We start from the raw sequence: 26,026 nt of genomic DNA on the forward strand, positions 1-26,026 counted from the left end.
ACTGTTTATTACGATTCAAGTAAAGTGTTGACTTCAAGTTCTATGGCTTTGTTTAATAGAATATGTCTGAACCATCATAACATAAATGCTGTGTTCCAACTCCACACACAACAATGTGTATAGTATAATAACCCTTATAATGTTTTTGCTGTTAATATACAGAAAAATAAATGATGATACATTACATTCAAGGAGATAAAGTTGAATCTTTTTTTCAAAAAGTTTCCATATTGTAGGATGTTACTGGAGTCAGTGTTTCACCACCATTCAGCATGCACTGTTTTCAGTGGCACCCTGAAACAGTGCTTCAACAGAACTTTAAGAAAACAATGATTTTTTTTTTTTAATTTCTGCATACTGACTTAATTATATTATACTACAGACAGGACAATAGGGAGTTAGGAGACGGTATGGGTTTGGGAAACAGCTGAAGACGTCACATAATGTTCAGGGCTATAACCAGGACTGAGGTTTTGATCTTAAGTTCCCAACAGATCCCTTGACCCCATCAGAAAATACTGATTAGACACATTGACAAGACTTCTCATTTTTTCCCTTCATATTGAGACTTAATTTAATTGTCTGCATAAGAGTCAAGTTATATTTTCTGCATCTGTTTAGTTTGAACATGAAGATTTAAATGTTTTCTCGACACAGCCAGGGTTGAATTCCTGAGGAAGACAAATCTCCACAACACAAAACATGTTGAAAACTTAATCCTTGATAATAACAATAGTTAAACAGTTAATTGTGGTTCGTCTCAAAATAATCATGGTTTCATTCTCTGTTCTTCTCAGTGTTGCTATGTCAAAAAGCCTTATAATAATAAATAATATAAAGAGAAATGACATGAGCTAAGTGTCCTCAGTCCTGGCTGCCATACATTACTCCACTGTGTCTGAGCCTTAATGAAACATCAACATACAGATGTAACAGAGGAGTTAAACCTGACATACCGTAGATATAATATACAGTATATATTTAAATCAAATTAAAGAATGTATCAGTGACGGACAGAAAAATGAATCAAACATACAGAACCTGAGAACTTCATCTTTAGAAATATGCATACAGGAAGAAACCTGTGTTAAACAACATTTACAGGTCACATTTACAGTGTTTGTTTCACACCTGAACACTTTTATTCTGAGCGAGACTTGCAAAGGATTCAAGTTTAAAGGAATCAAAGAAAAATAACACTTGAACATAATTCACTGTTATATCAAAATCAATGAAACATGGAAATGACTGGCACACAGAGACAGTATGGAAATTATCTTTGGAGATGATCTTATACATCAGATGATGTATGATGTATGTAGCTAATGTAAGATTTGACATGACAAAGCTCATACAGTCTCATGGCACCAATGGCAGAAATCTCAGCTCATGAGTACATTAGCTCAAAATCTCTTTCTACTGCTGAAAATATGCTTCAGGCATAAAGATGGAAATATGCACCGATAAAGGGGGTCAGTCAGGTCACATGGTGAACCTTTAGCTAGGGAGGGACTTCCCTGTCATTAAACAGCATGTTGCTACACAGCATTTATTGTATGGTTGAAGGCTGTCGAGTGTTTGTTGTTAGACACCATAACTGTTTCTTTAGTTTCAGTGCTGTGGTGAAGGCAGGCAGCAGTTTCAAAGGAAGCTATAAGCAAGCCCCTTCGTATTTATCCTTTTCATACAGTACACAAGCAAAGGAGTAATGTAAAACATCTTCTTTAAACCGCAAGGAAAACTCTCTACGTCTTATTGATTTGCTCAGTCCCAGCAGAATCAAACTAGAAGCAGGAGCTTTGAATCCTGACAGTGTTCTGGGCCTTGTCAGCCTCACTGTGGAGCCCATTCAGCACGAGCAGGTAACCTTCCTCCCCTCCCCGGGACAGAGCTGCCTTCAGTGTGGCCGACTGCTGGACTCATTCTTCACTGATCCAATGTTGTTAAACCAGACATTCAGCTGTTTGATCAAACCACCATTCAGAATATCCTGGATGTGTTGAACTATGAGATTTATGGCAACTGCATTGAGAGATAAACAGATTGTGTAGGTTAGTACATGACATCCACCTTACTTATCTTAGAAGGAAACATTTTTATCCACATAACATTTTTGACCCTGGTTTTTATCTTTCAGAGGCATAATAGGCTACTGTGACTTAAATTAGGGTTGGACGGTATCCAAATGTTGATAGGCTACCGTTGAACATCCACATTTTACCATCTTATACCGTATTACTGTGGCCAATTAAAGATCATGTTGCGATGGAGTCACCAAAATGTTGTTCAGACAGGGAACAGCTACCAAACACCGCATAAGAATACTGAAACAATAACAAAACATGTACATTACCAACATTAACACATTTTTTTAACATAAAATAGCTTATAACAAAATGTGGATGGAGAAAAAAAAAATGTGGATGGTGAGTTCAACATGAGAACATCTAACCTCCATCGGAGATGTGGCGCTGCTCAGCTGTAGCAGCGTCTCTGTGTATTTTTATGACATCAGCAAGAAAAAAAACATAGGCACAAGCCACACTTGGTAACTATGGCAACATAGTGCTTCAAATCTACCAAGGTTTTTGCAGAAGTTGTGTTTTTCTTGAGGACCAACTCACTATATGAGCGACTTGCCGTCTTTTCCTCTCTCTCTTCTCTGAGCTGTCACGTGACGACATCACGTCCATCAACTTTATCAAACATCTCCCCAAAGGAAAACATGATACTATTGGAGTAAAGCTGAAAACTCAACGACACACATGTAGGTGCTGGACATAGGCCTACACTTATTATTTAGGCAGTAAAATAAATGATATTTAGTAGGTAATATATCAGGGCCCTATATGATTGTATTGCAATTTTTTTAAATGACGTAATGTAACTGATACCGTTGCTATTTTAAGATACCGCAGGATACCTTATTACCATATTACCACCCAACCCTAACTCAAATATAACAGACTGGGACAGCTCACATCCTCCTGCTCCAACACGTCCAAAGCAGCTGCAGCCTGTTTTTCCTTTTCAGTTTGTTTTGGATGTTCATTTCTCCAGTCAACTGACAAAGCTGTTTTGTCTCTTAGCACACAACTCCCAGCTCAGGGTCGACATTACACACAGCTGTGTCCTACATGATAACACTGTTGAGACTCCACTTTGAAACATTTGGTTTCAATGATTTTGTTTCCACATGAAGAATCTCCCAGGCTAAAAGCACAAATACTCACCAATGTTATCAGCTCCTCTTGGTATTATAACATCAGCATATTTCTTGGTCTGAATCACGTCAACAAAGAGAGAACAGAGTTTGACCATGAGTCCATGTTCAGGGACACAGCCATTCAAACCTGTAAACCAGTAGCCTATACACTCACCGGGAGGCAGAACTCCTCAAACGCGGGCTTGACGAAGGTGATGTACTGAGCTAGAACGCTCTCCAAGTCCCGACCACGTTCACTGATGTCACGCAGCACTGACAGAGAGAACACAGTTAGTCAGCAGACAAACAGCTTTGGGATGTAGGAGACTTGAAGCAGAACATTTTAATTTGACCATCATGTGAGCATGACAACTATGAAGCCACTACAGCAGCTTGTTAGCTTAGCATAAAGTTACCTGTTGGCAGAGCTTAAAGGGATAGTTCATCCAAAATTGAAATTTCTGTGACTAAGGGCTGGGAGAAGTTTCAGAGTTGGTTCGTCCAAATTTGACGAACCGGGAAGAGGAGTCCTATATGGACATGCACTGCTATGCCGAGACCCCCTGTAACTCAGAGAGGCAACGGATAACTGTTGGTCTCAAATCGCATACTTTTCTTAGTGCACTGCTTTACAGTACACTGTAAGGCAGTGTACTGCCTTGTGCAGTGCACAAATTTCGACAGTGTAGTACTGTCTCAAATCAAACACTGCCGCTGCGCACTTACCGGAAATGACTCGACAGCTTCTTCTACTATTTTTTAAATTCTGATTGCAACCGGCCATTGGAGCCCTATCGCTGACACTTGACAGCGCTTTTTGCCGCTCAAAACGAGCTATTAAGTTGTGTTTTATTGTGTTAGTGTTGTTGTTGTGCTGTTATTAGTGTTTTTTAAAGACATTAATGCCATCCGTCGCTGCTCAAAGCAACTGCTGCCGTTTGAAAAGTAGTGACGTGCTTCCGCTACGTCACTAAGATGGCGGCCGCATAGCGCACTACATTTTCGCACACTGCTCAGTGTGAACGCACTTATGTACTCAAAATATTAAGTGTAAGTGCAGAAGTGCGCGATTTGGGACACACCATGTGAAACTTCTCCCCAGCCCTTAGTCGACATGAGGGTGAGTAGATAATGAGTGAAATTTCAATTTTGGGTGAACTATCCCTTTAACTGGCTGCAAAAGACAGCTTCAGCTTTAGGGTAGAGTCATGACAGTGGTGTCTATTTTCTTGTCTGATTCTCAGCAAGGAAGCAAAGAAGTTGAATTTCTGAAATGGTACAAACTATTTCTTTTATTTGGCGGCTTTTTAAATGAAGTGGCTCTTGTATCTAAGATTCAATTGTCCTTTAATGCCTGTGTGTCTCACCCCTGCGTGAGAGCCGAGTGTCTGCATCGGTGTCCACAAACAGTTTCATCTGGAAAAGGTCTCGGATCTCCTGAGAGTAGAACATCAGTATCCCCTCGAACAGCACCACATCAGCAGGGTACACTGTCACTGTCTCTTCCTTCCTGCCACGCAAAAACACATCAGCTATGAACATATGTAAAGCCCATGTAACAGTGACTGTGTTATCAAGTGACAATAACGGCAACTGCTGAAAAGTCAATCTGCCTCAGTCACTAATGTCAGTTATTCAGCAGGTATGTGCCTATGGATTGTTAACATTAGGTTACTGGTCATACCAGACAAAGTCAAAAAATATTGAACTGGATGATTTGTTGATTTGTGGTTTTCTGATATTCAAGGAAACAGCTGCTTTCATTTCATTCATGATTTGAAAAGTATTTTGTGTAAATCTTGATTAAATAACCCAATACAATCACTGAATCTGCTTTTAGATTCAACATTATTGCCTGATGATGATGATGATGATGATGCATACTTTTTTACAGTAGCTGATGGGTTAATACTTCCCTCAAAGATGTGTCTGTGTGGACATAATGAAACACATTCATCACCTGGAATGGGAAACAAAGTCATAGACAGGGATGTGCACTGTTTTTCCCTCCATGATGTCCCACAGAGTTGTGATTATGAGGTCATTATCGAATGCATCTGGATAAAGAAAAGAGTACAGAGCAGTTAGACATCAGGATTAGACTGTAACTGAGGACACTTCACAGCTCACAGTTCACACAGGTTAACCACTGAAACCATCTCTGAATGACCAGTGCTGTGTAGGATGACACATCAGAGTGCTGAAAAATGCACGTGACCAACAACACCATACCTGGGTGGTCGAAGTTGAACTGGCCCTTCAGTGCCTTTGCCTTTTGCTCTGGGGTGAGGACCCTGTAGAAGCTGTCCTGGCTTAGGATGGCCACCTGCCTCTTGTGGTGGTCTATCTCATTCTGCCCCAACAGCTCCATGATCCTGCTGCACACTGACGACTGACCACACAACAGTAACAGAACAAGTAGAAATTTTGATCCGAGTGATGGCATCTTCCTGTTTGTGGTACCAGTTACTCATGTCGCCGTGGCCTTGAAACATTTCTGGATTTGTTATTAGAAACGAGTGCCTACTTATAAGCTGGTACTTCTTGTCTGAAGCTGGCAGACATAACAGAGACTGCAGTTCACTTCCACCCAGATAAGCTACTGTACGTGGAGAACAGGTGGTGCTGTGAGCAGTTACCCCAGTGGGAAGATGGTGGAGTGCCAGGAAGTCAAAACCACCAACAACTGTCTGCTGAACCACAGCTCTGTTCTGTTCATCTAACCATCTATAAAGTCGACCCATTGTCAGCTATAGAACTCCCATCAGCAAACAGGTTGTCTCAATAAGATTATTAACCAACCTGAATGGTTCACCCTGAGAAAATGGGAGAAATATCACGAAACCCTGCGGAGACAAAGCAGCTTGGCTCTTATCCCCCTCTGTCTGGCAGTTCACCAACCAACCCTGTCACACAGGATGCAGGGTGAATAAACTTGATTTCGATTGGGTTGTGTTTGCTTATCAGAAACTCTGAACAATTCAACAATTTGGAAGTTACTCCAGATATATGATACATTTCAATAAATCTAATGCTGTTCTCTTACACATGGCACCAACAGAAAACATGCTTACATCCCGTATAGGATAATCTTATTTTGGAAAAATGATTCCCTTCCAACCTCTAAAGTTTTCATGGATCAGATTTCAGTATTTTTTACCATTATAAAGATTAACCTTGGAAAAATATAAATGTGGTCATATTTTTCGGTTTCCATTACTTTCAAGTTTGGAGAAATTTCCTAAAGGGGATGAATGATTAGCTTAGTTTAACCCTGAATCTGTGCCTTACGTAGCGAGGTAGACCTTAACATAAAATGTACGTGTATGAGTAAATGTAGCCTGTATATATGGGAATGTATAGGTATGGGTACATGTAGGGCCTTGGCATGCATGTGTGTATGTATGGACATGTATATATAGTCAGGCGCAAATACTCCACTGATATCAGTGAATATGTGTTGCTGCCTTTTTTATTTATTTATTTAGGTAGGGTAGGGATGTGGGTAAAAAAGAAGAAACGGTACAGTCACCCTACATTGATACTGTATCCAGATGGTAGTTTTTGTTGAATTGAATTATTGTGAAATTAAAAATAAATAAATAAACTACGCAGAAACATATGAAACTAATGCAGCTTTTGTTTTTATCTTGAAAAGAAGGAACACTTTGAAAACTTTAGAAATGCTGCACCATAGTGGAAACAGAACAGAGGATGATAATGCAGATTCACTTAGACAGTGTCAAGAGGAAAACTCCAGTGTGATGTCAGAAGAAAAAAAAAAGAGACCCCAAAACGTGTCTGTCACGTCAGGATATGCAAGGCTCTTTAATCTGCAGCATCTTAACTTGAAGCCACATTCTGCCTGGATATGAAGACTTAGGGTTTTAAATTGTCAGGAGCTCATAGACAGCAGAACCTGCAGATGAACAGTTAACTTAGATCTTCCACACCTGCTTACTCTGATGATCCCTGCCTTTTAAAAACGTGACAGACAGGGCTATGGAGTCCTGGTCTGATGTCCATACCACTTATTAACCAGGCGGCGGCACATGTTAAACAGTGCACCCTGCTCTAACACGCACTGAGATGGATCGGATCATAATCGATCAGTCAGATTGATCATAACCGATCATCCATCAGTGTCGGTTCTCACAGAAATCACGCAATGCAACAATCAAATTCGAAAAAACAGAAGAAAAAAAAAACAGTCATTATTGCTGAGACAGATGCCGACCTTGCCGCTGGCTGTCCCTCCGGCCACGCCGATGAGGAAAGGCTGCCGGCTGCTGCTCTCATTCTCGGCTGCTTCACCTGGCTTTGTGTCGCTGTCGCCTGCCATGCTTCATCTGCAGCGGGCTGCGGCCCTCCGGCACACCGAGGGGAGGGGAGGGGAGGGGAGGGGAGGCGGCTCCTCCCATGTGATGATGATGATGATGGTGGTGGTGATGGACATGATGAAGATGACGTATACGAGGAGGCTGGCATCACGGACACGAGCGATGATGATGCTAAAATCTTATATCACTGTTGTACCATATGATGATGATGACGATAGGGCTGATGGGCAGTTGGCTTACCAAAACAAAATTCTGCTGTTTCAGTTTGAAGACTTATCTATGAAATAATAATAATGTTAAAATTAAAGCCGCAAGCGGCGATGACGGGCCCTCGCCCCATGTAACCCGGGGCCTGAGGCATGCTGGGGCTGTGGCGTTAAGTAGAAAGGGATGAAACACCTGGAAGGAATGATGTTTAGTTCATCCACCAGGTGGTGCTAAGCAGTTGTGGGTATAGGTTCAGGGGCGGTTCCTTACTCACGTGACGTTTGGAGTGAATCGGACAAAGCCTGAAGGAGTTATGAGAAGTTGATGGTTCATCCACCAGGGGGCGGTAATGGGATGTATGCAGGTGTGTTCAGGGTCAGTCCCTCATCACACGTGAAGTTTCGAGGAAATCGGACATGCAAATGTCCTGTTCAAATCCTGTTTCCACAAGGGGACGACATGAGCGACACCCCTATCAGATGGAAGAGGTCGCCACCCTGGACCTCTGTATCAAATTTCATGATGATACGAGTTCATTAAAGCCATCAAAAAGCTAAATGTATTTTCTTGGCGAGGGATCGATAGTCGCCACGCCCCCACACGGACGCCATTATGCGTAGCTTCACAACATTCATAATGTAGCTTCACCAACTAGTTCTGCATGTTTTAGAAGTGGAATGAAGTTGATGGGGTCAACCAGGGGGATGGATCGGACTACACGCAGGCGTAGCTCACAGTCGGCCATATGAGGACGGGCAACTTGCTCTGACTCTGGCTGCAGTTACAGTGCAGTAGATAGGTGATCCGGTCATCTGCACTAAAAAAACGATTCATAACTCTGTGAAAAATAAATCAGTATGTAGCTATTACTTTAACTATTTGCATAATGTCACTATATAATATAATAATGTTACTTTTACAAAAAAAAAATACATTATTAAAATTATCCGTGATTCTAAATATGCTGCATCATAACTGCATAAACGTTCATAAAAATCAAACCGTTTTGAAATCGGACAAAAACTGAGCAAGTTCTGGTCATTATAGCAGAACATGCACCATAGGCTTAAAGGGATAGTTCACCCTAGAATGATATTTCGCTCATTATCTACTCACCCTCATGTTGACTAAGGGCTGGAAGAAGTTTCAGAGTCCTCCGTCCCTTCTCTGAGTTACAGGGGGTCTTAGCGTAGCAGTGCATTTCAAGGCAACGGTTGTAAAGGGACACCAGAGCTCTTCGTAAAAAAACACACACAAAAAAACATCCAAATACCTCCATGATGCTCGTATGTAATGTCCGTCTTGTGCTGAAGCCCCAAATTGCGTAATTGTCCCGAAAAAAATTAAATAAGTCCACATTCCAAGCATGTTTGTAGCATTAGCTCTGTGTCTGTTGTCCGGTCTTCCGCTGCCAGCGCGCATGCGCAAGGTTCGCACTGAGACCGACTCGAGTCTCAGTCTGGTTGCGCATGCGCGCTGGCAGCGGAAGACCGGACAACAGACACAGAGCTAATGCTACAAACATGCTTGGAATGTGGACTTATTTAATTTTTTTCGGGACAATTACGCAATTTGGGGCTTCAGCACAAGACGGACATTACATACGAGCATCATGGAGGTATTTGGATGTTTTTTTGTGTGTGTTTTTTTACGAAGAGCTCTGGTGTCCCTTTACAACCGTTGCCTTGAAATGCACTGCTACGCTAAGACCCCCTGTAACTCAGAGAAGGGACGGAGGACTCTGAGACTTCTTCCAGCCCTTAGTCAACATGAGGGTGAGTAGATAATGAGCGAAATATCATTCTAGGGTGAACTATCCCTTTAATGCTCTGAGGGAGAGAGTTGCCCGTCCCAAGATGGCCGCCGTACTGGCTACGCTTTGTCATTGGGAAACAGCTGCGGGTGAGTCATCTAGTTCTTATATATATCTATGGGGTCAACTATGTGGCATCAGTACAAGGTAAAAACTGGTCACTTCCTGTTACCACCGGGGGGCACTATGAATAAAGTGGGAAGTTAATATATCTGGACGTTCAGGGCGGAGCCATCGTCATGTCCAGCAAATTTGAAGTTGCTGAGATTAAGTATGTGGGCGTGAGAGCTGTTCGAAGCTGGATGGCGTGCTCCGAAACAGTCGCCAAAGTTCATCGAGCCCTGGCAGCCACGCCCTATCACCTACATACGCGCAGAGCACAAGATAAGATCACCATGGGGTCTCAATGCTGGAAAACAAATGTGAAGACGATCAAGTGAAATCCCTAGGACAAGTTCGTTCAAATACGAAATGTGGAAATGGCGAAAATCACGCCATCAGCGAAAATTCAAATCAAAATGGCCGACTTCCTGTTGTGATTTCACCAAAGGGATAGTTCAACATTTTGGCAAATTGGCCCATTGCCATAATCGCTATAGTCATAGCAGTAGGTTTGTTACCTTTAATTGTCAGTTCAAGCTGTTGGTGTTAGCTATTTTCAGAACAGTGGAGTGGTGCAGCAGGCTGCTCAGGGTTATGCTATGGAGGCTAAAGGAATTTCTTGGTTTCCCTCATCAAACTCATCAAATACACAACCTAACAACTCCAAAACGCTGTTGTGGACAAGTTGTGACCTGCACATTCACCACGCTATGAGATAATAACGGAACGTTACGAGACGGAGCTGATTTAGAGGTAAATACATGCAAAACCGCTGATGCGCGTTGCGTTCAGGGACAGTTTTTCAGCAAGCAGACTCTGTAGGCTATTTACCTCAAAAACGGCTCCGTTTCGTAATGTTCCGTTATTATCTCATAGCGTGGTGATTGTGCAGGTCACAACTTGTCCACCAGAGCGTTTTGGAGTTTTTGTATTTTGTATTTGATGAGTTTGATGAGGAAAACCAAGAAATTCCTTTAGCCTAGCATAGCCCTGAGCAGCCTGCTGCTCCGCTCCACCGTTCTAAAAACAGCTTACACCAACAATTAAAGGTAACGAACCTACTGCTATGACTATAGCGATTATGGCAATGGGCCAATTTGCCAAAATGTTGAACTATCCCTTTAACAGGATTTTGTATGCGTCTTGGCATGATCTATGAGTCCATCAATTTTTGTGCATTTAGGCGAAATGCACAGGCGGGGCTGATGCTTTAAAATTTTCTAGGGGGCGCCAATTCGCAATTTACCCCCGCCCATGTGTGGCAACACCAAAATATTGAATTTCGGAGAAGGCCGCTCCAACATGCAAAAAATTTGTGCATTTTCAAATTTGGGAAAGGGGCGAAATTGGGGCATGAAGTTGCGTAAGACGAATAAAAAAACAGCTCGGCTCGGGCCCTAATAAAAGTCTAATTTTAGGGTATCGATCAAGGCAAGGCAATTTTATCCTATAGCCCGTTTTTACAAACAGTTTGTCTCAAAGGGCTTTATGGCATCACAACAACATCCTCTGTCCTTAGACCCTCACATCCACTGATACTGAGGAGAAACTCCATAGCCTAGTCAGGGGGCTTAGCACACTTTTTGGGGCTTACCGTTACCGAGTGGATAAAAGCGTGAAATTTGGCGCGAGGCAACGTAAGTAGGCCTACCTACTATACGATTTTAGCCTAGGAGCCCACCAGAATTTTTTGAAATATCCATAAAAAGAACCATATTTTCTTATTATATGATCAAAAATGTAATTTTTCTTAAGTCTTAAGAAGATAATTGATGTTAGCTAATTTTCTCTTTTTAGGCCATTTGTATAACCTGAATTTGCTTTTAATTTGTGCACTGACCAGTAACCTTCCAAATGTATAAAACATGCGTTACAGTAGGCTATATGGATTAGTTGTGCAAAGACACAAAAGCATCTAGGGGTAGAGAAGCACTGGAGCCTTATCATTCCAAAGTTATTATAAATTATTATAAATTAAATTAAGTTAATGAATGTAGTAAATTGATAATCTATTACTACTGTAGAATGGGCAATCCTTTGTTGGATGATTTCAAAGATCTTGTAACTCTTGACAGTTGCAACACAGATGCATCTGCGGTAAATACAGACATAATTGTAGCAAGACACATATCTGGACAAGGCTACAAAAGAAGACCTGCTGAGCAATGGTCTCTCCATCAGGTCAACCAGGACTCTTCATGCCATCCAGCCAAACTGAACAGTTGGCGGAGTTGGTTAGAAAGGTAACGAACCCCAAAAACAAAAAAAGCTGAGCTCCAGAAATCCTTTTGGGAGAAGGGAGAAAGTTACAGAAGATGGCTCAGAAGATGAGCCAAAAACACAATAAAAATGTAATTGTTTTTATCAAAGTGTAGCAAATTCTGTAAAAATCATCTCTTTGGTCTTGTACTTGGTGGAAACATCTTTTTAAAAAAAAACAACAAAGAAATTGAGGGTCTGTTCATTTTAAATTGGAATACCATTTTCTCAGACTCGATATTATAAATTCTCTGATAGCAGGCATAGATAGCAGGTCGTTGTGGTATCAGTGGTCGTCGGCAGATGAACCGGAAACACTTCTCCTAGGCCTGACCTCCTCACTAATGCTGACTTAGCTTAGTGAGTCTCGGGATCAGTGCGCTGCTGTGCTCGGGAAATAATTCGTAAAAAAGAAAGCATAAACCCAGTTCCTCTGAGTGTGTCCGTGTGTGTGTATCAAGGACTATACCGACATGAGCACCATGTTCGCAGACACCATCCTCATCGTGTTCATCTCTGTGTGTACAGCGTTGTTAGCCGAAGGTGAGTAAATCCTCCATTGACTAACGTTAACAGCCTGTCGACCGTTTACTGACGTCCAGGAAACTCACTAGTTAAACCAGTGTTAGCTCCACTCGTGTCACATGGCGACAGATCGATGTGAACGGTATCAATGTCGATTAACTGGTAACTGTGGTGTTTTAGGGGACGGTAGTTTCCTAGTTAGCAGGTAAGTGTCGACATCCAAGCTAATGGTTAGCTCGTGTCAAATCGGTTTGGAGCAGGGATACCGGTAACTGCAAACGCTTTCACAATAAAAGTCTATGGAGAAGCCTTCAACCGCAGGCTGACACCGAACAGACAAATCTATGTTAATATGGTAGATATCTTTATTTAATTACAGTTTTTTTTTTGTTTGTTTCTTTTCGCTCTTGTTATCGAGTTAAATTCTGTGGTTTCATGTGCTATCGGAATGGTAGGTTTTCAAATCCAGCAAAACTCAAATACAGAACACTGTGTACTACATAATTTGGATTTCAAAGAGCATATACATTAGTGTTATGTAAGAAAATGTCTGCAGCTATACAGAGAGACTGTTTCCATAAGGAATATGCACAAACATTTTTATTAAATAAACATGTCCACACAACTCTGTTATAGTGTTGTGATATCAGTAGTATTATAAGTAACAATGTGGTATGAGAAATCTTAAAACTATTTATTGATAAAATAGTGGAGAAATGGCCACCGTGGGCTGAATTAACGTTTTGGACAAATCTAGGACTGGAGAAATTGTGACAGTTAAAGTCAATCAATACTAAGTTGCCATAGTGGCAGTGGTCCATTAAGAGCTGTGTTAATTTTCTATACAGTAAATGTGTTATTTTGATTTTCCCTGCAGGTATCACCTGGGTGTTAGTATACCGCACTGAAAAGTACAAGAGGCTAAAAGCTGAAGTTGAAAAACAAAGCAAAAAACGTAAGTACAGTAACATGCACAGAATGTGAGCCACATACTGTTCTGAAACTCAACTTTGTCTTTTATCTGTTTGACATAAGTTGAAAAGAAAAAGGAAACCATCACAGAATCTGCAGGACGTCAACAGAAGAAGAAAATCGAAAGACAAGAGGAAAAACTGAAAAACAACAACCGAGACCTTTCTATGGTGAGACAACTTGTTTTCAATGATGCAATAATTAAATGATCTAATGTGTCTGCCAACAGAGAAATCCTCCCTTGTAATTTTAAGAAGCACAGTGACATTTGAATTTGCCACTTTTGCAACATCCAGTAAAATTCCAATTAAATTCACATTTAATATTATTGTGTGTGTGTTTGTGTTTGTAGGTGCGCATGAAGTCTATGTTTGCCATTGGCTTCTGCTTCACAGCTTTGATGGGCATGTTCAACTCCATGTAAGTGTTGCACATAGTTGCATTAGCTCAATATGATTTCATTTCTTAAATTAAATACACAATCAAACAAAATGAAAATATGAGAGGAGATGGTCACTGAAAGTCCAGAAATTTTATCAGTTATCTGTTCAAACTGTTCAGAAATTTGCATTGAATTCCACATTCACAAACAGAACATAATAGAATAGAATCTCTTTATTGTCGACAATGAAATTGGAACAAAAGTGGTAGTTTTTTTAACTGCATAAATTCCACATGAAATCCAAATATTTTTTCAGCGACGATTAAGTTCTAATCAGAGTCTTACAGATACAGTGCAGGCATGGGCAACTCATTCCACAAAGGGCCGGTGTGGCTGCAGGTTTTGTTCCAACCTATCAAGAGCACTTGAAGAATGAGTTGCCCATGCCTGAAATACAGTATAGCCCAGCCTAGGCAAAAACTTCAGAGAGACTTTGCTTACCTTTCTCTGCCATTTTCTGACTGCAGAAGACAATCACGCACAAAGCGCTTTACTGTCCATCAGAACTCATTTGAAAGATTAATTTCTCCTGCTACCATATTGTTGTTAGGCAGCCTTTTTATAATTGTATGATGATCAGGACCTGTGGTAGTTTGCAAACTGCAAATAGATGTTTTCTTCCTTAACCTTACAGAACGCAATTTCAGTTTAATATTTAACCATGGTCACACCCCTTCTGTTGATAACTCGTCACTATCTGTTGTTTTATCTTCAGCTTTGATGGAAGAGTTGTGGCCAAGTTGCCGTTCGTGCCGCTGTCTTACATCCAGGGACTGTCCCATCGCAACCTGCTGGGCGAGGACTACACTGACTGCTCCTTCATCTTCCTCTACATCCTCTGCACCATGTCCATCAGACAGGTAACTCTAGAGCCAATGTGGATTTATATTTTTTCATGTCACTGGTCAATTTTGGATATACTGTAATGGGTTATATTGTATTTGTGGGGACAGAGGAAGCAAGACAGTAACCATGCAAATGCTTGTCTGAGAGTCTTTTTTCTTGTATCCAGAACATTCAGAAGATGCTCGGCCTTGCTCCCTCCAGAGCTGCCACCAAACAGGCAGGAGGTTTCCTGGGGCCTCCTCCCCAGGCAGCCAAGTTCTCCTGATCATCAGACAGTTCAGACAGAGCCACCGTGTGGATCATCACTCCCCAGCTGAGCAGACAGAACAAAACACATTATCTGCTGCAGCTGCTGTGTCACTACCTTGTGTCTGATGTCTCATCCATTTCTTGTTTATTTAATGCTGACATTGTCTCACTTAGAAATTAGAGGAAAAAAAACTTGTTCTTATTACATCCATTACCAAAGGATTCAAATGTCTACTTTGTATTCCGCACACATCATGCATTGTTTTGGGATTTTAATTAATTGACATAATAACATCTGATCCATTTATTGTATCTAATTCTTAATAAAGTTTTATGAGTATATTTTGTTTTGCTTTTCATTTTAATGAGTTGAATCCATGCAGTGTCCATCAATTGTGTTCAAGCAAGGATGAGAACTTTTCTAATCTGAAATTATGTACTTTCAGGTCAAATACACAAGCAAGTTTTGTAAATACACAAGAAATTTAACTATTCACACTTATTTTCTCCTATGATGTCTCTAAAATACCTTACATAATTGCTGTATTAATACTTTAATCTATTCAAGTCTAAATTACCTTCTCTAGAAGGACATGGTACAATTATCCCTGGCTAACTGTTGAGCCAAATCTGGTCTGGTCTAACTGAACAGACACTGTGGCCGAGATACAGAACTGCTGAGCAGACATTATCTAATATGCTGTATGCTATGCCCCATCTATTCGCCTCGTTTCACTATCATCAATACATTTGAAAAGAGAAGAAGAAACTGTTGGTGTGTGGTACCATGTCGGACAATAAAAAGTACCTGCACCCCCTTTTTTTTAATACAACTTTATTGACAACAAGAGTTTACACAGGATTGAATACAGTTAGTAGATGAAATAAGTGTATACAACATTAATACACAACCAAACCATCATAAATACGCCAGGGGATGACAGCAAAACAGAAAAAACATCAACTTAAATAAATATTTTGTAAAGCTTACAAAGATAATACGTTTTAACAGCTTTTTTATTCTCACAATCACAGAGGGAAGAGATATATTGACCAATTATGCAGACAGTTCCAAGAAGTTTGGCTTCTTACCAGAAAATTTTGACTTATGTATATAAAATTTGGATAAAATAATTAACAAGTTAATCATATAAAACTGAGAATTTAATTTTTATCATATTCAGTGTAGCCAAACAAAACATTTTTCCAGCATAAATTAAACTGGGGATAAAAAGTACCTGCACCCCATAAGTCTATGCCTGCACCAACGTGACGCTCCAAGTTGTCAGGCCACGTGAAGGGGGCGTGTCCTGTGGGGTATATTAGGCGTTCTTGGGCGCGTATGTGACCTGGTGCTGTCAACACAGTGTCTGTCAGCCTGCACGCTCCTCAGCAGTGAGTATCTATCCAGCCTTTTGTTTTAACATGACCTGCACCGTGTTCTCCTCAGCTGCTTCCCTTCGTGCTAGTTACGCTAAATGCTACACGCTCGTCGGCTAGCTTAGAGCTGACAGTCGTGGGCTGCTACATATAGCTGGGGACAGTCAGTATCGGGAACTGTTCCTCACTTCCCTTTGTGTTCCTTCAGGTTCCCTTTACTTCATCTGAAATGGCCCAGTCTCTCCTCGACTCCATGACCGACGCCTCCACAGGAACCGTGGTCGTCACGGACCATCTCAACTTCTGGGCCGGACAGCGAGTCAAACCCCGACAGGAAGCAAACGCTGAGCCTGTGTTTGAACCTGCCACTGGTAATTACAACTCATTAAAGGTCTGGTTAACCATCTCATCTGCGATAATCATAATAATGAAGGAATGAACAATTGTAAACCAGGGTAACGGTGTGAAGCACATGCGCACAATGAGGCCGCTTATCCTTCACTGTTATGTAACTAAAGTCCTCCCATTTTCTTCTAATGTGGTGAGGGAAGTGTCTTTGATATAGTAAACTTTACTAAATGTAATAAAAGGCAGAATGGGGTAAGTCTCCCTGTGCAATTCTTTGGGTTTCAGTGATTAATGATTAATTCACACCATTCTTGTTTTGTGTCAGAGCTGACTTGTTGACCTGTTGACCCGTTGATGTCCCTGCAGGCCGTGTCCTCTGTCAGATGGTGCCATGCGGGGCGGAGGAGGTGGACCAGGCCATCCAGAGTGCCCACGCTGCCTACCTCAAATGGAGCAAGATGGCGGGCATGGAGAGGGCTCGGGTGATGCTGGAAGCTGCCCGTATAATCAGGGTGAGATGGTCAATGTGCTGACACAGTGCATGCTTTTCAGTGTTGTGCAACATGAACTGGCGCTGAATGCATTAATAAACTAGTTACTCATTAAAAGCATAAACCTCCACTGTTGACCTACATTTGCACTGAATATGCCTTTGTGTGTCTGTCTGGCCTCTTTAGACAAGGTTTACAGCCTCACTCTTCCTCTGCCATTACATAAGTGGATGAGTTTTACACTAACTTGTATGTTTATTGTTGTTCCAATGAAAAAACAGGAAAGAAGGGAGAAGATTGCAAAGCTGGAAGTGGTCAACAATGGTAAATCCATCACTGAAGCACTGGTGGATATTGACATTGCTTGGCAGTGTATTGAATACTATGCCGGCCTGGCCGGTATGCTTTCAGGTGGGTGCACCAACAGCCAACTTTTTTTGTTGTTGTTATAGGACAATTCCGGGCAAATTCATAATAATGTAAGAATAATGTCTCCTGTTATGCAGTAGTTCTGTCTCTCCCCCTGACTCTTACCGCTACGAAGACGTTGTGGCTCTGAGTTGATATTCCTTTGTTGATAAAACAAACGGGAGCTTCAGACAACACAGTTAGCCGTCAACTTGACTCTCACGCAAGACTGCAAGCCTTTGTATTTCAGCTCTGTTTACAAACATGTCAGCTTTCTTGAAGTGAACAAACCCCTCGGTGTATGTTGGAAGCCATCTGACGCTATCTGTGGAAAAAAATGTGGTTTTGAAGGATGTAAACAGCCTAAACAGCCTAAGATCTGTCCACTGCCATTCATCACTGCCATGGCGATGCAGGGACAGAGAGAACTACTGCAAAACTTTAAAAAGAAAATCTTCAGAATCCTTCTTTAGCTCCAGGTTGAGTTTGCCCAGCATAGTCCTTTAAGAAATACTTAATCCCTACCTCAATGTTGTATTGTGTTGTTATTGTACAGGCCAGCACGTCCAGCTTCCTGGGGGAGCGTTTGCTTACACCAGGAGGGAGCCCCTGGGTGTGTGTGTTGGTATCGGAGCGTGGAATTACCCCTTCCAGATCGCATCATGGAAGTCTGCTCCTGCTCTGGCATGTGGTGAGGTTCTTGGAGTGTGTATTACACATTATTACCCACTCTTAACCTTTTAATCTCTTCAGCATAAACAGTGAAGTGGACTGTAATTGATAAATAATTATATTTGGCTCCTCTTCTAAGGTAATGCCATGGTGTTTAAGCCCTCTCCATTGACTCCTGTGACGGCTGTCATTCTGGCTGAGATCTACAAAGAGGCTGGGGTACCTGATGGGCTCTTCTGTGTGGTACAAGGCGGAGCAGAGACTGGCACCCTGCTCTGCCACCATCCAACTGTTGCCAAGGTGTCCTTCACTGGCAGTGTGCCGACAGGCAAAAAGGTACAGAATGACAGGTGTGATTTTCAATATAATAATGAATATGAGTCTGATGGCACATTCAGATGTGAGTGCATCTTGAAATGTTTGCACTGCATTATCATGCAAAAGTGATATGACTACTGTCTTTACAGTATGTTTAAAAGACACTGGCTGTGGTGAATGTACCCTAAACTCCAGAAGTGCTTTGTCAGAACACCTAAAACATGGCAAACATTTTATTTCTCTCAGGTCATGGAAATGTCTTCAAAGTCGGTGAAGCAGGTGACGCTGGAGCTTGGCGGGAAATCTCCTCTCATTATCTTCAAAGACTGTGAGCTGGAGAACGCAGTGAAAGGAGCACTCATGGCAAACTTCCTCACTCAGGGACAGGTGATGATTGTTTATGCATGAACTACATAATGTTGACCTAAACTACACATTGTCTCTCACTCTTACCAGATCAATTTGTGTCCAATCTAGGTGTGCTGCAATGGCACCAGAGTGTTTGTACAAAGAGAGATCATGCCCCAGTTCCTGGAGGAGGTGGTGAAGAGGACCAAAGCCATCCCTCTGGGTGACCCTTTATTAGATGGCACCCGAATGGGAGCATTGATCACCAAGCCACACCTGGAGAAAGTGCTGGGTTTTGTCAGCCAGGCCAAGAAAGAGGTGTGTAAATAATACCTTTGACCTTTAGATTTAAAGAACTAGTTATCTTTACTTTGGTTCTATAATTATGTCTTTCAGGGTGCCAGAGTGCTGTGTGGAGGAGAGCCTTTTATCCCCAGTGACCCCAAACTAAAAGCAGGGTACTTCATGTCACCCTGTGTACTCGGTAAACAGTTTTGTATATTCTCCATATCATTTAGATTTTTCCTCTGCTGTGCTTTTGCTTTTTCGTCACAGCTGTCTGCAAATGTGTGATTTTTTTTTTCTTTTCTTTTTTCTTTTTTTGTGTTGTTCCTATAAGGCGTGTCTCAGTCCTATGACTGACATGGGAGAATGTGCCCACTTAAAATCAATGGTGACCTAATTTGGATTTTGGAGATTAAACGTCAAGGTCACCGAGTACTGACAAAAGGTCATTATGGTCATTATTCAGGCCACAAGTACTGTAGCTCAGAAAAGGGAGGTTCTGGCCTCATCTCTTTGACATTGACTGGCTCTCGTGGCCATGAGGCTGTCATTTTTAGTCTGTGTCCATTTTTTTATTATTATTATTATTATTATTATTATTATTATTATTATTATTTAGTGGTTGGCTCGCCCAGCATTTCCTACTTTTGGTTTCCTGGACGCTGCCCGGCAGGTTGTGGGAATAACGTCGCTGACTCGCTAGTCGGCATCGTTTATGGTCGGAACTACGACGGTATCTGATCATCTTCCAACCTCTGACTTTCATTCTTGATCAATGAAAACATTCTTGCCAAATGTTTTCGCCGGTCCAAGACCTTGCGAGCGGAGGCTCAAGGGAAATGTAGGCTGAAAACACTCGCTTTCCAAAACTCCTCGTAGTCCCTTTTAAGAATTTTTTTGGGGCATTTTTTGCCTTTATTGAGACCATAGTTGAGAGAGACAGGAAATGGGGAGGCAGAGAGGGGGGGGATGACATGCATGGGCCGCCAGATTTGGGATTCGAACCGGGGCCGACTGCAGCGAGGACTACAGCATCTGCATAATTTCCCAGTATGCAGCATACATTACATCCAGTACTCACTCTGCCACAGATAACTGCAGAGATGACATGACCTGTGTGAAGGAGGAGATCTTTGGCCCCGTCATGTCCGTCATGCCTTTTGACACAGAGGAGGAAGTGCTCAAGAGGGCCAACAACACCACCTTTGGATTGGCCTCAGGAGTCTTCACCAGGTCAGCTGCAGAAGCACAACGCACTTGAATTTGTGATCAGTCAGCAATCTGTTGCAAACTCTGATATAGTTTGCTCTTTGAGAATGAGGTTATTGCATTCCTTTGGCTGCATGTCAAGGGTTTCACAACACATCCAACACTCTGCAATCTTCCAAGAAGAACACACTGCTCAACAGCTTCTGTACATGTACAAGGACAGATGAAGCAGCATTTAACTGTCTTATGAGGTTGCACACAAACGACTGACTCTGTCCTTTTTCTGTGTGCAGGGACATCTCTCGAGCCCATCGTGTGGCTCAGAACCTAGAAGCAGGAACCTGCTTCATCAATAACTACAACATTAGCCCTGTGGAGGTGCCATTTGGTGGATACAAGATGTCAGGTATGATCTAATGAGGTTAAAGTGGTTAGATTGAACACTTGGGTCATTGCACATGCAAAGGAAATACATGAATGGTAATGTTTCTGCAGGAGAGCTGAATGATCCTTAAATGGAAAAGAATGCTGATATGATCTCTGCTGTGTTTGACTAGGCTTTGGCAGAGAGAACGGCCAGGTGACCATCGAGTATTACTCCCAGCTGAAGACTGTGGTCGTTGAGATGGGAGATGTAGAGAGCCTCTTCTAAACACCCCACCAAGTTTATACTGGCGTGAACAACTGTGACTAAAACTCATCACTTCTCCCTACAGTAAAGTGACATTCAAGTGCACATTGCTCTTCTTGTCTTTGCAGTTGGCCCTCACTCTTGGAAGAACGAACTGCAGAACTTAAGAAATAGACCAATTTCACTTTTTTCACCATTCTCAGCCTTTTTTCAGTACTTGCACCTAAGTGAACAAATGCAGCCCCCATAAACTAACATTTTTGTGCATCTGTGATTGTGGACAATCAACCTTAATCAAAAATGATGTGTGCATGAATCAATATTAGGAAAATAACCACCCAACACAGCTGCTGTCAGATTTTATATTGTAAATTTAACTGACAACTACCTTCTTTTGTATTACAATAAAATAATTCAGATGCCAATTTGCTGTTCTAGTTATTTGTTTCTTCTGCAGAAAAGTTGAAGATGGACAGGACACTGTGGATAATTACTACAACTAATAAACACATTAGTACTGAGGATGTATGTATGATACAGACATTTTTGACACATCCAGTGGTAAATATGGTCAGTTTTACTAGCACGAGTACCAACTTTATATTTGATAGCACAGTTGAGAGAGAATGGGGATGGGGAATGACATGCAGGGCCGCCCGATGCGGGATTCGAACCAGGGCCGACTGCAGCAAGGACTATATGAGGCGCCTGCTCAACCCTGGCGCCCCATGGACATATTATATAGAGACATTAGAAGTGCTTTATTTGCCATATAATGTCCAGCTATCATAACTGATCTTAGGGTGTGATTAGTGTTGCAATGTAATGGAAATCTCAATATGGCCTAGTGCAATATCCAAATCATAGGGGTTGCAGGTAAAATATCTTCACCATTGTTGTGCATATTGCTGCAGAGAAACTCTGGCCAGACCCAACAAACATATCCTCAATATTAATTTTGTGGTGAGTGAAGTGAGATGAAGCAAAACTGACCATTCAAACTGAAATTGCATCTGCCTATTTAATCACAATATGCTGTATTTGCCCTTGTTCAGAAGCACTATGCCTTCTACATCTGATCAGTATTGTTTTACAGTTACCAGTATTATGGTATAAAACTTTTTTTTCCTACTTGTTGACTGATATCACCTGAACTGATGTATTATTATATCACTTGATAAAATAATATAGATAAGCACGAGTAGAAATTATATTTATTCTAAACATATATTTTGGCATTATTTTTATTTTAACTTGTACTTCCATTAAAATATTGGAATATGCAAATTTGTCCTTGAATTTATGCAAACTCTCACCGGTTTTCAGTTTTTCTGATGGGTGTAAATTAATCAAATTAATTACAGGTGCTTTTATTTTGACGATAACGAACCGGAAGTGCATCTGTCTCGAGCGATTCAGAGCTTGAAGTTTTTCTCGTTAGCCTCTATTTCAACAATGCAGGTAATCCTCTCAATTTTAACTTAAGTATTTTACCAATGATCATCAGTGTCATGTTATCATGTTATCAACTGGGATGTTCTCCAGTGTTTAGTTCGTTTGTGGATTACTTGAATGTATTATGTACATCCTTTGAAGCTAGCTCGCTAAATCAGGCAGTGTTAGCATTTTAGCTAGCTAACAACAACAATGAAGCTGTGGTTGTTGTTAAATCAACTTTGCAAAGTGTGGCCGTTTGCCGTGTGTAGTTGATGTCTTTACGATAACATATGAAGAGTTCATTTGCAAAAGCAGATAAGTGCCATTTTGAAAAAAATGAGCTGATGCTTTTGAATTATTCTTTACATAGTGTTGTTTTCAATAAAGCTTTATTTTTTTGAGTTACATCTGTTTTTGTACATCTCATCTCCTTGGTCAAAGCCACTCAACTTTGGTTTGACTGATATCACCTGGTGTAGATAATAATTAAAAATTTTCAATTTTTTTTTAAAACGGAGTTATCTGTTTTTGCAAATGAACTTCGTCTGTCTCGCTTCCGCAGCAAAGGGAAGAGAAACAGTTGGAGGCGTCGGTGGAGTCTCTCATCTCTCGGGTGGCTCACGTCAAGAACGCTCTGCACAACTTCATTTATAAGCTGGAAAATGAGTACGAGCGTTTAACATGGTGAGTAAAGCATTTTGATAAATATTAGTTAACGTCTGCGTGGCAGCTCTTGTTAACCATTACCATGTTTTTCCATATTCTGTGTTATAAACTGTTTTCTTGTCTGTATACAACATATACTCACGTCTGTCCGTCCTGGGTGAGGGATCCTCCTCTGTCTCTCACCCTGAGCTTTCTCCTGTTAGTTCTCTGGAGTTGTTCCTCAGTGGATGTGAGGGTCTAAGGACAGAGGATGTTGTTATGATGCTGTGTAAAGTCCTTTGAGACAAACTGTTGGTAAAAATGGGCTCGCCTTGCCTTACCATACATAGGTTTCTACTAGTATCATGGCCAACGTTGGGACAAGAAGTAACCACATCATGGCTAGGGGTGATGAGACCCCTGACATATTGGACGATACACAATTATAAATTAGCTGTAACTGAATGTAGTGCTTCTGAAATATCTCCATTCTCTGGTAAAACTGCCCAAAATACTAATATTCACTTTACATGGAGCAGCTCGGTAATATCAAATCTCAAGTCAAAAATGAACTGCGCTGTATTTTATAATCAATCTGAATCATCTTTAGAATCACATCCTTACATTCATGTACTTGAAGAAATGTGTTGGAATCTTCTAACAGGCCAGCCTTTTTCAGGAGGCTTTGTATTTTTCTGTGAAAAAGTGTGTCCACTGTCACATTTGTCTGTGAACATTTTATTATATTCAGGATCAATTTTTATAATTGTTATGACTTGTTATGTTTTATTATGAGCAAGAAAGTGAATACATTTACATTTACAAATGCAACACCTTATGTTCAAACAAGCCTTGTCATCAGAATGTAGACATTTCTTTGTATTTCTCCTGTTTGAAGCTGTGATATTCATTTTTGTCATTCAGGCCATCTGTGTTGGACAACTTTGCTCTGCTGTCAGGACAACTGAACACCATCAATAAACTTCTCAAAAATGAGAAGACACCATCCTTTCGCAACCAGGTCATAATTCCTCTTCTTCTGTCTCCTGATAGAGACGAAGACTTAGCAGTGAGTATCTTAAACACTCAAAGTCAGCAATGTGTGTGCTTGTGTATTAGGCCTGTGGGTTAATCAGTGTTCTCTATCAGAAACTGACAGAGCAGCGTGTGCCGGTCTTCAGCCATGAGATCGTACCAGACTACCTGCGGACCAAGCCTGATCCAGAGGTGGAGGAACAGGAGAAACTGCTGAGTGCTGAAGCTGCACGTATTGGCCCAGAGGTGGCACAGGTCAGTGACTTACTGCACTACTGTTTCATTTTACTCTATTCTATGACTACTCACCCTGCTAATATTTTTCTCAACAGAAACAAATCCAGACGTTGAACAAGCTGTGTTCCAATCTACTCGAGAAGCTGAGCAACCCACGTGATGAGAGAGATGCTGAAACTGCAGGTACATTGCAATTTTACTGCAGGGGTCCTCTGTTTTAAATTGTCTTGTAAATGAATTAGTGTAAGATTTAATGGTTCTTTTGTAACATATTTTATAATTTTGTTTTTCCAGCGATGAGACAGAACAAACCATCTTTCAACCCAGCAGACACTAATGCCCTGGTTGGAGCAGTTGCATTTGGAAAGGGTCTTTCTAAATGCAGGCCCCCGGGTCCAGTAGCCCAGGGGCCCATGATGAGCGGAGGTCCAACCTTACAGCAGGTCACTATCGGTGGTGGCTCCAGTCAGCAAGCAGGTATGGGAGGTCCTGTTCCTCCACAGCAGCAAGGACAGCCAGGTAGGAGACCTGGAGAGCTGGGTTAGTATTTGGTTTCAGCCTACTACTTATTTTGCTTCGTATTAAACAATATTCTTGCTCTTCAACTCCTTCTTACTAATATTTTTTAAAAAGAAAAGATATTTAGGACCATTTGAGAAATAATTAAATAATGAATGCTATAATGTTATCCAGCCTGTTTGTCGAAGGAATTCAGATTTCAAAAGAACACACAGACTTTATATAATATATAGTGGTTAATATCTTATGATTCATGATGTGATATAAATAGTTTGTGTGTGAATTCCTGTTTGTAGTGATGATGCTGCTGAAAGTTGTTTGACTTGACCTGAACTTGTTTGTCCAAAAAAGGCAGCAACTCATTCCAAACTGCTCATATCTTTCTTTAACATTCTTGATATAATGTGCAAATGAGCTAAAACACAACATCATGCTTTATATGTTGTTGTTGTTTTTTTTAAATAAAACTTTGAACTGTATTACTACTTCATTGTTTGTTGTACCGTTTAGCTTTGTACTGCTGAAACACAGTTTTTAGCAGTTGATATGTTTCTTCTTACCTGAGGACTTGACAAAGGTCATCTGTACTGTATTTACGTATGTTTATAATGATCTCTCTCTGTTTCTCTTCCTCAGGAAAAATGCCAAGCAGCATCAAGACAAACATCAAATCTGCATCTAATTCGATGCATCCCTACAACCGATGAGCTCCTCCCTACTCATTTTTTTTTTACATCATGTGACTTTTGTATCCTGTGTTACTTTCATAGAATGCAACAACTTCTGAGAAGTTGTCCTCTTTGATGCAGTTTCTGTGATGCACAGTTTGATATGAGAAATGTCTCAACAGAACAGAATGTATTTAAACCTCCGGTGTTCGATACAGAGTTACAGTGTTGGAGCCACTAGATGGCAGTATGGCATCATTCATTGGATCACAATGGCTTTTATCTGGTACTGTTGTCATGAGACTTTCAATAAAAGATGTTTTCAAAAGACTTTCTACGCGTGTCATGAATACATTTAAGTCCATACTTAAATCATTTTTTCTTAAGTCTGACGACTGTTTGTATGAATATTTGAGGAAAGTAATTCTGCACATC

At 41.1% G+C, this 26,026-nt stretch overlaps 4 protein-coding genes across 5 annotated transcripts; 3 read left to right on the top strand and 1 right to left on the bottom strand.

Annotated features, from left to right (window-relative positions):
• Window positions 1-555: 555 nt before the first annotated feature.
• On the bottom strand, window positions 556-7,599 carry uck2a (uridine-cytidine kinase 2a). The gene is made up of 7 exons (XM_085773238.1): window positions 7,443-7,599; window positions 5,438-5,597; window positions 5,166-5,262; window positions 4,573-4,715; window positions 3,381-3,478; window positions 3,234-3,282; window positions 556-2,022 (listed from the first exon to the last, which is right to left on the bottom strand). The coding sequence occupies exons 1-7, from the start codon at window positions 7,545-7,547 to the stop codon at window positions 1,898-1,900; spliced, it is 777 nt and encodes a 258-aa protein (XP_085629364.1). The 5' UTR covers window positions 7,548-7,599; the 3' UTR covers window positions 556-1,897.
• A 4,658-nt stretch (window positions 7,600-12,257) lies between these two features.
• On the top strand, window positions 12,258-15,302 carry tmco1 (transmembrane and coiled-coil domains 1). The gene is made up of 6 exons (XM_085773230.1): window positions 12,258-12,469; window positions 13,329-13,406; window positions 13,487-13,593; window positions 13,776-13,843; window positions 14,581-14,725; window positions 14,878-15,302. The coding sequence occupies exons 1-6, from the start codon at window positions 12,400-12,402 to the stop codon at window positions 14,974-14,976; spliced, it is 567 nt and encodes a 188-aa protein (XP_085629356.1). The 5' UTR covers window positions 12,258-12,399; the 3' UTR covers window positions 14,977-15,302.
• Window positions 15,303-16,336: 1,034 nt separating this feature from the next.
• aldh9a1a.1 (aldehyde dehydrogenase 9 family, member A1a, tandem duplicate 1) lies at window positions 16,337-21,475 on the top strand. The gene is made up of 12 exons (XM_085773231.1): window positions 16,337-16,355; window positions 16,549-16,711; window positions 17,055-17,200; window positions 17,461-17,590; window positions 18,144-18,278; window positions 18,399-18,595; window positions 18,824-18,964; window positions 19,055-19,243; window positions 19,322-19,409; window positions 20,302-20,443; window positions 20,713-20,825; window positions 20,977-21,475. The coding sequence occupies exons 2-12, from the start codon at window positions 16,570-16,572 to the stop codon at window positions 21,069-21,071; spliced, it is 1,518 nt and encodes a 505-aa protein (XP_085629357.1). The 5' UTR covers window positions 16,337-16,355; window positions 16,549-16,569; the 3' UTR covers window positions 21,072-21,475.
• A 969-nt stretch (window positions 21,476-22,444) lies between these two features.
• On the top strand, window positions 22,445-25,921 carry med8 (mediator complex subunit 8). 2 transcript variants are annotated; one of them, XM_085773236.1, is made up of 7 exons: window positions 22,445-22,511; window positions 23,050-23,171; window positions 24,057-24,201; window positions 24,282-24,422; window positions 24,500-24,587; window positions 24,699-24,944; window positions 25,560-25,921. In XM_085773236.1, exons 1-7 carry the CDS (start codon window positions 22,506-22,508, stop codon window positions 25,628-25,630), a joined length of 819 nt encoding a protein of 272 aa, XP_085629362.1. In that variant the 5' UTR covers window positions 22,445-22,505; the 3' UTR covers window positions 25,631-25,921. The 2 variants fall into 2 exon arrangements, with proteins under 2 accessions (XP_085629362.1, XP_085629363.1); XM_085773237.1 differs by having other exon boundaries at window positions 24,699-24,923.
• Window positions 25,922-26,026: the final 105 nt, after the last annotated feature.

The sequence above is a fragment of the Trachurus japonicus genome, chromosome 4 (assembly GCF_045865225.1).
Source record: "Trachurus japonicus isolate A0001 chromosome 4, Traja_1.0".
Taxonomy (NCBI): Eukaryota; Metazoa; Chordata; class Actinopteri; order Carangiformes; family Carangidae; genus Trachurus; species Trachurus japonicus.